The sequence below is a fragment of the Patagioenas fasciata genome, chromosome Z (genome assembly GCF_037038585.1).
Source record: "Patagioenas fasciata isolate bPatFas1 chromosome Z, bPatFas1.hap1, whole genome shotgun sequence".
In the NCBI taxonomy this organism is placed as follows: Eukaryota; Metazoa; Chordata; class Aves; order Columbiformes; family Columbidae; genus Patagioenas; species Patagioenas fasciata.
The window spans coordinates 63,364,990-63,377,292 of NC_092560.1; the positions used below are offsets into that span (position 1 = coordinate 63,364,990).

General features: G+C 40.2%; 1 protein-coding gene across 5 annotated transcripts in view; it reads left to right on the forward strand.

Moving 5' to 3' along the window:
- LOC136115456 (leukemia inhibitory factor receptor) overlaps window positions 1–12,303 on the forward strand; it is an 84,706-nt gene that overhangs the window by 51,640 nt on the left and 20,763 nt on the right. For all 5 annotated transcript variants that reach the window (XM_071802581.1, XM_065861583.2, XM_065861578.2 and 2 more), the window contains 5 exons: window positions 5,891–6,041; window positions 6,749–6,869; window positions 8,891–9,042; window positions 10,768–10,931; window positions 11,876–12,050. In XM_071802581.1, the coding sequence (XP_071658682.1) occupies window positions 5,963–6,041; window positions 6,749–6,869; window positions 8,891–9,042; window positions 10,768–10,931; window positions 11,876–12,050 (691 nt within the window). In that variant the 5' untranslated portion in view covers window positions 5,891–5,962. The remainder of the gene's footprint in view (window positions 1–5,890; window positions 6,042–6,748; window positions 6,870–8,890; window positions 9,043–10,767; window positions 10,932–11,875; window positions 12,051–12,303) is intronic.

Genomic DNA, 12,303 nt, shown 5'->3' on the forward strand with positions numbered 1-12,303 from the left:
AGTTCATCTTCTGTTTCTGTGTTTGTTGTCTTTACTGTCAGCTGTATTGGCATTTTGCTTGGTTTCCCAGAAATATGTACTTCTGGCATGGTCTTTCAGATAGGGGATTTTTTTGGAAGCTTTCTGTTGGCAATAGTAGGATATGGCAATGTGATATATTCATTTTTATCTGGATATAGGCGTGTTTGCTTTCACTTTGAGGGTTAAGTTTGTATCTTTGGGCAGAGACAAGTAAAATGAGCGTTTTCCACCTGCTAGGCAGCATAATTTTTCTTCCAACAATAAGGTTTTGATCTAGGCACATGCTTAGCACCTGCTTTTCTGACTGGCTGTATTTGGCATGATGGCTGTTCATTATTGCAAAAAATAGAGCCTGCTGTCAGTCTCTAGAATTTTTTGGTGGTGTGCTTTGGTGTCATTTCCTTGAGCCCTTTTATTGTTCTATTTGCTGGTAAATTATTATGACTATACCCTTAACTGTGGAGAAACAAACAAGTTGTAACTTGAGAAAATTTGTCAACAAACAGATTTCTTCTATTATGATTAATACATACGTTTTTACTGGTTTCATGCTTTCATTTGGTATTCTCCACTTCCAGTTTCCCCAAACATTTTGTATAAGCTGCCTTTTCAACCATTTCTTTTCTGGTATCAGCTTGTGGAGCACACACACACAAAAAAAGTGGCCACTGATCCTCAATTCATAGATTATTAATTAATTAACTACTTAATTAATTAGTTAATTAATTAATTAAAGCCAAACTGGGAAGGTTGTGACTGTCAGATCAGATTGCAGGCAGAAAATAGGACAGAAAGAGTTGTGATTTTTTAATCTGTTTTGTTTGTTTGTTTTCAAAGTGGTTTCCATGCACTTGACAATGAAATACATTGAGCGACCAGAAAACTCAAATGTAGAACAGAGCTTTGGAGAACTTCTATGCTCAGAGAACTAAGCTGTTACAACTAAGAGAATACTTTTTTTTTTTTTCTTTCCTTTGATGATAACTGAGCATTTGGTCAGCTATGCTTTAAAAAAAGATACGCAGAACAGTTGAGCCAAGAAATACATAATATGAAACACAGTCAGTAGGAGAGATACCAGTTATCTTGTTTTTCTCTTTGAGAAGTGAAGTCTAAAGAGACTGGTAATGTCATAGCATGTCAGTGTCAAACAGCTGGTGCTGCCCTCGTTTTCTCACCTTGTCACGGAACCTTTAACCTTCTTTACAGCTGTGAAGGTTTTGAAGGAAAGCAGTCCACAGATATTTTCCCAGGTGCACTTTAATGTCTCAAATGTACTTTTCCTTTCTTATCTATCTGATCATCCATAGGTGCACTATGTATCAAAACATCTTTAAATAGAATCTAAAAGTGCACAGTTGGTATTCAGCTGTTTTAAATAAGGGCCACCCTCCTTTGGCTTTGGTGATTAAGAATCAGAACCTAATTGTTTCTTCATGAGTTTATCTGCATAAAATACAATTCAGAGTTACTTCTTTCTAACCACAGGCACAAGGGTAGTTTCTCTGCACAACATAAAGCCCTGAGCAAAGCCAGGACACCTCCATGTACTGTAACTTCCAGCAGTTAGTGTGGAATCCTGCATTTAGTAGCAGCTCTTCAATACAGGTAAACATATCTTGAAGCCTGCCGTGCCTTTGCTGTTGGTATGTGCGAATAATTTTTGGGTAAATACACAATGATGTTCCTTAGCATAGATTTATGGGAGGCTTTTTCCTTATTTTAAAATTTTAAAGTGAAAGAACTTTTTAGGCAAGGCCTTTAAGATTAATTTGCTGTGCAAATATACTCATGCTAAGTCAGGAGGTTTGCAGTCCATTTGAGGATGAGATTGGAGTCTGAAGTACTAGATAAACAGCTACGTGGCAGCTTCATACAGTAGTATCCGGGGCTGGAGCACACGCTGTAATTGAGTCAACAAGGTCTGAATGTCGAGAGAAAAGCAAATATAGAATGGACTGTGTAAACACGTGCCACGCATAGGTTTGCCTTAGAAAAGTTTCTTCATTGTGCTTTGTAATTCTCAGGCCGCAGGGAACAGAAATATTTCAAAACCAAGGATGCAGCAGATTTGGTCCACAGAGAAATATTAATTCCAGAAAATATCAGAAATCTAGAAACAGACTGAGAAAGGGTGAAAAACATACAGAGTTTTTAAGGGAGTAGCTAGCAAAGACCTGGTATCAGCCACCTTCTATGTGAGAGGTTGCTACAAGGCAGAAGATAAACCATTCTTTGTCTGCTGAAGATAGGACAAAGCAACGTGCTTAAAATGGAGCAAGAGATAGTTGTATAGCACATTGGGAGCACTAATAATAGTCCCAGTGAAGTGACACGAATAGATTGCCCAGGGAAATGAGGTCATTATGGGATGTGCTATTGCTTGTGTTTTTTAAGCTGAATGCCTGTTAAAAATGTGTTACTTGCAGTTGCTCTTTCTGGAGGAGACAATGGGCTGATCCCTCTTTGTCTCATTTAAAAAAAGAATTTAAAATGTAAAGACATTTACACTTAGTAGCAGCTACTCTTGTTACATTCCAGCTAGGCCTGGTCAAGGTTTTGCCTTCCTCTGACAACATTGAGCTTTCTTGTCCTAAATAAGTATCTCTGACTCTTACGTTGTTCTGTCAATTTTAAGAGAATATCTGCCTGGAGGATAACGTGCTTTCGTATCTATCCAGGGTAAAGAAAAACCTCCATGCCTTGTTTGAATTAGCCTTGGAACTGATTGAAGGCAGCTTTCATCCAAAGAAAGTGAACTTCCTATTTATAATTACTTCAGTTATTTTGTAACTTTATGATTAAAATAAGCCTATAAATGGGGATATTTTCTTCTGACTAATGACATTTAATTATGCAACTTGAGGCTTCAAATTGCCAACTTTTCAGCAAGCTATAAAATGTGTATAAGAAGACAGTCAGGGAGTCTACATTTCTTACGAAAGATTGTGGTTTACAAGACACTCATCATGCTCTGCATGAGAGTGCATAGGTTCACTTCAATGCCTGACTCTGAGACAGAAATTAAAACCATGCTTGAGTTAGGAGAATTTGGTATGACTCAAATTTCTTGTAATTCACAGCTATGATGTTACTCTTAAAACTTCTGCAATATGGGGGACTGCTCAGTAAGCTATATATCGAAAGAGTATGCAGACAACCAGAAGATTTTCTTGAAACACGTGCACACGTGTAGTTGCTGATTCAACCTTGTAAACCTGGCATAACCCAACAGATTTTGCACAATCCTGTACAGATAATGTGTTTAGAAAGTGAGAGGCTTGGGATTTAATTAACTTCACAATGCAGGTTTTTTTTCCTTCTAGTGGCACCAGTGCTTTCCTTCTTTCCTTTCTTTCCTTGACTTCTGCCAGGTGATAGGGGACTGTCAACTAATTTTGATTTAAAGTTTGAGATTTTGATTTGGGTTTTTTCTACAAACCAGAAATGGCCTTTGAAGAAGTACTAAAAACAAACATATAATTGACATGTACATTCACAATTAGAAAACAGTAGTTTTATTCTTGTAACTCCCAGGTCTGTGTGAGCGGTCTTCATGTTTTTTTATGAAGTTAGAGGTTTGTAAGCAAAGTTTAAAGCTGGAGGTAAGATCCCATATTTTCATTAGTAACGTGGACAAACACTATATAAAGATGCTGAGTGACAGCAAAATGCAGTGGGGGAATCCTGAGGCAGATATTATTATATTTTATGTGCTGGTGAGTTCTTGGTGAACATGAATTTGTGAGACTTCTTTCTTGATTTGGCCTCTAACAAGTTACATGGCACGGATATTGCAGTTTACTGATGTATAAAAAGAACTGAATGTGTGTTGGGGTAGTATAGCTTAAATTAGTGTGCTTTTAGTGAGGTCTTCAGGTAGCTTGAGAACATGGTGAAAATAAAATAATTGTGAAGTTGTAAGGGTGTTTCTTCCCTGGAGATTTAACACTGGCCTTTACCATTTCTCAGGTCCTGTGCTGCCTGTGCCTTTCCCTCGTTCTGGTTATTGCAGACCTAGAGGAAAAAAGTGGCTGCTTGTGAACAACTCTGGATTATTTGACATACTGCTGAAATGTTTGTCCTTGCACAGTGCAGATTGGCGAGAGCCAGAACAGCATTTCGGGCATTCCCAGATGTCCCCCGAGAGAGGATTCTTTAAAAAAGAGTAATAAAAAATATACAGTTGTATTGCAGGGATGAGGGAGCATACTCCTGATGCCACAGAGGACTTCAGTGAAGAGATTTTTCTTTAAAAATTTCAGAGGCTTTTAGGCAAGGTCTGTTCTCTCACAGTGATGTCGTCTAGCTTCAGAGGAGACTTCTAAGACAAGGTCAGGAGTCTTTCCACTATGAGACATGGAAGAAGTAGCCTGGACAAAATGTATTAAGTTCTACAAAACTGCTCTGTAGGAGGGGCTGGCTCAGCTACATTCTTACATGAAGATGTCCCTTCTGCTGTTGTTCACCGAGGGAAGGGAAGGCCTTTTGCTACATGGGAGTTACAGTCTCTGGGAGGGTGCTCAAGCCCTCAGAGCTTTCAGGTGGCAGGGAGAAAATGCACTAGGGATTGACTGGGCTTTAAGACGAGCATTCCTGCAGTTTTCTTTTTGAGAACAAAAGCTGATGGTGGCTGACGTGTGGGAACTGAATGTGTTTCCCAGATCCTGTTGAACTTCTCTTTGGAAAACGTGTAACGCATTAATCGTCAAATAACACATTAAATGGAGTATTCTAGATAATTCTCACCTTAAGGTTAATATTTATAGCAACAAGTGACTTTCAGTAGAGAAATGCCTCTTTTTTTTTTTTTTTCCCCCCTCTAGAAATTATTACTTAACACCGTATTGAACCTCTGATCCTGGGTGATCAGATCTAGTTCTGCAGTGTCTTGAGCATCCCGTAACTTCAAGGAGGAGCAAATGTGAGCAGAGGGGAGAGGAAAACAGATGGGCTGTACTGTCCCCTTGAACCCATATGCAAAGCAGAATAAATTTCCATTCATGGTACACAGGACGCTTTGGGAATGTGACATTTAATCTAAGTTGAAGTGACCTGTTCTAGGGGAATACCCTGCCATGTCTATTCTCTTCTGGAATCATAGAATCGTAGAACAGTTTGGGTTAGAAGGGACCTCTAAAGCTCATCTAGTCCAACCCCGCCTGCAATGAAAAGGGACGTTTTCAATCAGATCAGGTTGCTTAGAGCCCCATCCAGCCTGGCCTGGAATGTCTCCAGGGATGGGGCATCTACCACCCCTCTGGGCAACCTGGGCCAGTGTTTCACCACCCTCATTGTAAAAAATTTCTTCCGCATGTCTAACCTGAATCTCTCTTCCTTTAAAACCATTACACTTTGTCCTGTCATAACAGGACCTGCTAGAAAGTCTGTCCCCATCTTTCTTAGAGGCCCCTTTTAAAAAAAGGCCCCTTTTAAAGAGGCCCCTTTTTCTTGAACAACCCCAACTCTCTCAGCCTGTCCTCACAGCAGAGCTGTCCCAGCTCTGATCATTTTTGTGGCTCCTCTGGCCCCTCTCCAACAGGTCCATGTCTTTCCTGTGCTGAGGGCTCCAGAGCTGGACACAGGACTCCAGGTAAGGACTGAGGTAGTCCTGAAGGAGGCCTGTGGATAACTGGGTTTTACATGTCTTGATTTTTGAGGTTATCTTTGAAACGCCTCTCTGAAAACATGTTAATCAAGGAGTGGTTGGGACAGTGAAAAGGTTTATTTGCCAGACAAAGAAAGGGAAGGAGTTGCTATGCCTGGGAGCAGTACTGAAGAGGAAAAATAAATGGAACAAGAAGTGGTGTTTGCAGAGTATCAGCTCTGGAATTTCAAAGGGTTTTTTCGTTTTTGTTTTTAATTTTAGATCTGACTAGCTTGTTGGAAGATGACATTTATTCCTGCCTGAAGCTGCTGTTCTGAAAACAACAGTTGAAGAATGTGGAAGAATTCAAGCCTCCGCTGCCTTTTAGTACTAGCTATTTTATGTTTAAGCTTAATATATAGCCAAGAGATAGGTAAGTTTATTGCAATGCAATTCACTAGTTACTTTTTTGTATCTTCTGTCCTGACAGCATTTATGTTGCTTTCCTACAATTTTTATGTTCTAAGACTGTCACCTTTGTGGTCCTGCACCATCCTAGGGATGGAGGTACTACCAGTCCTGGTCTCTGCTTTCCAGCAACCAGTGGGATTTGGTAAACCAGTGCGAAGTTGGCTGTTAAATTCTCCGTAATGCAACTGTGATAGTCTGCATATGCAGTTGGTGTAAATGTCCACATTGAGACCTTCTTGTTGTATGTCGGATATCTGCAACAATTTCACACATTACCTTCAATTGCCCTTCTGTCATTAATTGCGTTATATGTGAGACAATGGAGGAGAGAAAAAAACTCATTAAGTTTATCACCAAAGCTTGTGGTTTTGCCATTGGCCCAAAGCCTGCTTATTAGGCTAGACTCGGAATGGCTGTTGTGGAAAGAGACAGCTGCCTGTGTCATTGGACTCAAGTATAAACCCAGATTTTAGGCACTTCTAGAAATCTGAGAGTCTGTGGTTGTCTGTAATCAGGCACACAAATAATTCAATAGTTTTAAAATAGTGGCCAGACATGCATTCAATAAAAATATAAAAAGAATGGCTCTAGATGTGAACAACAGCAGGTGTTTTACAGTTGGTAATTTTTGACCTGCAGTTTGTGTCTGTATTTCTTACATGACTTCAGGTTCTCTGAGGCACTCTCAGAATTTGAAATGCCTAACGCACAATTTACGTAAAATGATCTGTACTTGGGATGTCGCGTCTAGAGGAAGACATGGACAAACTGACTTTTGCTACACTACCAAGTAAGTCTGCTGCATACCTGGTTGAAAACCACCTAATTGTGATGGAAGTGTACTTATTCCTCAGTCACTGGCCATGGAATTTGTGATGCTGTTGTTTCCGAGCATTGCCCCATCAGTTTTCCTTGGGTGGTGCTCCCTACAGGCACTGTTAGCTCAGGCAATGGCAGGGTTTCTGGCAAAGTCTTGTTTCATGCTAGCAATTCTGCCAAAATCTCCTGCTTGGTCTCTTCAAAGGGCTGGAAGAGCTCATTTACTCAGACTTCATTTACTCAGACTTCTCTGTGTGTCTGCCTAGCCCTTGTTCCGAGTTTTCATGAGGGACATCTTCATACCAAGTTCAATCCAAAAGGAAATTGTAGTTGGAACAAGTGAATCCTGATGCTATGGGCCAAAGTGGTAGAATATATGACATAAGTGTTGAGATTCACATGTGGAAAAACATGAAAAATCTCTTGGTGGCTGTCTTACAACCTTTATAAATTTTAAGCTGTCTGGAGAGCACAGTATTAGAGGAAACATAAAAATTATTCCACAACTACAATAGCTTTCTCGAAGTGAAAGAAAGTTGAAAATTTTGAGAAAAGTTAAAAAACTTAAATCTTCAGTGTGTTTTTCACTAATGAGAACTACATGTGCAATTCCCCATGCTGTGGGTCTGCCAAATACTTGTCATGTGCTAGGGATGAGTTCAAATCCTTTTTGCATCTTGATCCTGCCCCCAGTCCAGATATTAGTACTGTCTTTTTTCCTGTAAATTCTGCAGGCAGCCTAGACTTGTCCTTGGGGTCCCAGGGCTTGGCTGCACTTCTTCCACCTACATGTTTGATTTTCTGCATCTAGTTATTCCTCCTGCATTGCCAGATATCATTTCTACACAAAAGAAAACCAAAACACATTTGTGTGACATTGCAGCCAGGGTTCAGGAATGTAGAGTTCATGAGGTACTGCCCTCTAAACAAGAACGGTTGTGTAGCTGCTGCCGTTTCTCCTTAGCAAAGCAGAACAGGCTTTGGTCCCCGAAGCAGAGAGGCTGAGGACTGAGCTTAATGGAGATCTCCCTGAGGGAAAGAGATTTTGTTTTTCAGTTACCCAAACATCCCCTAATAATATCTCAATACAGAAGAGGAATAGACTTTCTGAGAACTCAAGTCTCAGCTGGCCTCCACTAGCCCAGAATCTTGCATGAATCTTAAAAGTTCAGCCCAAGCTCTTGACTCCAGTTGATGTGAGCTCCAGGATCTTGTTCTAGTTCATAAGTGAGTAACTCCCTCAGCAGGAAGTCTGGCATTGTTCTCTTTGCTTGCCTTCCTCCCATCATTCCCCCAAGAGGAAGGTCTGGATTTTTCCAAACTTTTTGCCTTTCTAGTTGCATATCAGTGATAATGAGCAAAGGGACTTGACCCATCCATTATTGTTTCCTGTAAGCATCTATGACCTGCAGACAAACACCAGATCACATTGTGCGGAGCGCTGCACAAACAATATGCACAGCCTGTATTTCCATCTGGGATCTTAGCAGTTCTCTCCACTGCCCTTGGCTCTTTCCCTGTGAGCTGAGCAGCAGAAGGGAGCTGAAAGATTTGCTCTGAGATGGGGACACAAATGGATGAACCTGCTCTTTGCACCCATATGCCACCAGTTTGAGAAGGAATGGAGGGAGAGAGAGTCAGGAAACGTAAGGGGAGGGGGAAGGGGAAGTACTTTTGGATTATTTTGCTTATTTTGAAATATTGATTCATGGTGACTGAAGGTTTCAAAAATGTGTCTTTTGGTTAAAAAGTCAATTTTTCAGTTCAAGGCTTAACACCTAGCTAGCTGCATTATACAACTGCTACACAGGGAATGCCTGTTAATCTGATACTAACCAAAGCCTATGCAAGTCTTACTGCTTCACAGATTTGCCATGGAACTCTGTTATATTACAGAGAATTTGTGTTTTATTAGTGTCCTAGAAGCAGGACTTAGCTTGCCTTAGCTTTCTATCAGCTGAAATATCTGCTTAATCCTCTCTGTTTTTTCAGTGACCTTCCACCTTCAATGTGTTTTAAAACTAAGGAGAAAAGGGTGGAGATTCCAGTCCCAGAGAGCTCCACCACAGTGACAATAACCACGAACAGCATTTCTGGAACTGCTTTGACTACCAAAGAATTTGAAATTCAGAAGAAGGACATCTGTATGTATGAGGTTTTATGTGTATATGTAAGGCCTTTACACAGTGATTAACAATGCTCCAGAATTGTGTATACTTGAAGTTTTCTTTGGTAGTGTTCCTGTATGTAAAATGTTTGTGTGCTGAGTCCATATGAATCTGCCACACCTAACAGGCTGTTTTCTTTCCCCTTCAGTGGAAAGAAAACCCCTCTATCCATAGACCATAGCAATCAAGAGCAGAATATGAGGAAAAAAACGAAGTTCAGCACTGTTACATCTTCCTCTGCTTGTTTGTTCATAATTGTAAAATGGGAAGGATTTGTAAATACATTCCTAATCTACATACCCAAATACCTGCATCAGGCATAAAGTGCATTAGCTCAGACCTGACCCAGTAAAGGAAGAATGAACTTCTTAGTGCCTGTTCTCCAATTTTAAATGCTGAACTGCTACAGAATTTAGTAGTTTATTCTTGGAGTATCACAAAATTATAAGGGCAGCTGTGTCACTCCTGACAGGATCATGTTTTCTTAATGTATGCACAACTTACCCATTCTGTTCAAAAGTATATGAAACCGAGCAAATGCACTTATGCTTGGGAGGTAGGCTGCATCATATTGCAGTCATAGATAAATTTGATTTTTCCCCACTTCCTTCCTCCCAAGGGATGAAGTTGTAAGCTGAAGACAGTGTTGGCACCATCTGCTATACTTGCTCATAATTTCGTCTTTGGTTTCAGTTTTCCTGATTATTTCTTTAGTGTAGTGCAGTCAAAATCTAAAGTCAGTAACAGTTCTTATCTGTGGCTCAGTGTTCTCTTCAGCTGAGAGCAGCTCAAGAAGTTTAACTAAACTGAACTCAAAAATATGTGGGCAACACACTGGCTTCTTCAGCATCTTGCTGATGTTGGGCAGGGTGGGTCTCTCTGGTTCTGGTTATCACAGGTAGTGTGTTGACCGTGCCTTGCAGGCTCTCAGAGTCTTGACCAGGACCAAAGTTGCATAAATCACACATTTTAAAACTAGAATTTATCCTGCACCAGGCCCAATTAACTGCCATAACCCTTGTACTACCATAACCCTTGCCTGGTACTCAGGCTCTTTCTTGCTTCACCATGATCTATTCATAGAAGAGATGCTTCTCTTTAAGCTCCATGTCCTGTCGTCATCACCATGTCATGCCTTCGATATTTCTTGTAGCTTAAAATCACATTCCTCATGTTTTTTTCAGAGGTACATGTGAGCTTCTTCCACCCTGTGCTTCTGCTTTCTTTTCTCCCTACTCTACCTTCTGTTGCATGTCCCATTTTTCTTGCTGGTTGCCAAATCCCAGTTCTTCCTTTGGGAGATTTTCCATCACCCTCCCTAGATGTGTTCTCATGTACATTTCAAAGACTGATGCCATGTTTCCTTTAGCCCTTCAGCACTGAATGAAGATTGTGAAAGATATGTCTTCCTTACTATGCATTATGGAGAGTCATATTCGTGACCAGTTACTCACACGTCTGCATGTTGATGTGTTAGGAGAAAATGCTACATGATGACTCACTAGCACCTGTCCTTTCCTGGGAACTTTCATGTGCAAGTAATGACAGAGCCCATCTTATTCTAATTACAGAGGTTGAATTACATGTTTGCATGGCTACTAGCCAGTTGAGAGCAGAGACATGTGGCTGTTAAACACCTGCAGGGCTGGTATTGCTGACTAATGACTTGGATGTGGCTTTTTTCCTTCTCTCCTTTTCAAGCATTTGTTCCTCTCACTCCACGCATTCTTAGTTTAACACCTGACTTTTCAACTTCCACGTTAAATCTGAAGTGGAGTGATAATGGATCAGTCTTCCCGTATGGACTGGATGCCTTTTGGCAGATACAGATACTCCGTAAAGAAGCAATGGAAAAAGTCACACAAGTAAGTCCTTTACTTTGTTTTTGAAAAACATATGTATGAAGTGTGCCCTTGGTAATATTCTGGGAGGTGATTTGAAGGAAGCTGAGAATAATGAAGATAGTAGAGCTTTGCAGAACTCGAGTGTAGTCATGCTTCTGGTAGGTAATTGCTTGTTAAGTTTCGAAGTTTTGAGGACAGTGGCTACCATACCGTCAGTACTTAGTCACAGGTATGTGTTTGTTGTTGTTGGTTTGGCTTTTGTTTGTTTGTTGTTTCATTTGGGTTTTTGTGGGTTTTTGTTGTTATTGTTTTGGTCTGTTTTGTGTGCATGTGTTTAAGTTAGTACAGGTTTTATATGTTTGGGATTTTTGGGGGGTCTTTTGGGGGGTTTTTGTTTGGTTTTTGCATTTTGGTTTTGTTTGGGTTTGTTTGTTTGGTTTGTTCTGATTTTAATTAGTATTTGCATATGACTTCAGCAGATATTTTACACCATTATCTCTGCTTTGCTTCTACAACAGTGTCTGAAATCTTAGTGGTCTTTGAATGTTCAATTTGCCTTTTTTTTTTTTTTTTTTGCAACAACAGTTAATTCAGGCTAATTTATAGCTCTGTTCTCTAAGTTTTAGGAATGGAGAAGAGGTAATATGTGTGGCCTGGGACTAATACTGGGAGAGGCCCAGGCTACTGCGTTGCAATATTTACCTTTTCAAATGCTTGGTGAGCTTCCTGCTCTCCTTCAAACGTCTGCCCTCTGGTATTTCTGGCTGGCAGTCTACTTGGCTGGTGGCATCTTAGGCTTTTGTCCAAGTAAATTCACAACACAACTGAGTTAGGTGGGACATTCCTAATATCTATTAGGATTTTGTGTTTTACTTCACTTAATTTGCCTTTCTGTTGACACCTGGAAGATGATAACTAATTGTTAACAGGTGTTCATAAACTCTTTTTTGGGGAAAACTTTGTAGGTAACTTACTATTCAAAACTGACTCATGAAGACATCATTCTTTCTTGGAACTGGACATCAGATATGCCTTTGGAGTGTACATCGCATTATGTGAAGATTCGCTGTTATATTAATATAACACAGTTTGTTGGCCCCAAGGATTGGAGTGACTGGAGCCCAGTAGCAGAGGTGCCTGGTATGTTTGTTCCCTTGCCACCACATGGACTTTGATTGCTTTATGAAAAGTAAGCCAATATCAGAGAGAAAACGTTAGGCAGCAATGGGCTGCTGTTTCTAGTTGTGTTTTGATGAGAGAAATCGTGCAATCCTTACTTAATGAAACCTAGTAAACATTGACTTGTATGCAATGGAGTGCTCCTAAGTCACATTTAAGCTGATCAGCAACATGTTTATGGCAAATTGTTCACATGAGGATTTTTTGGTTTTAT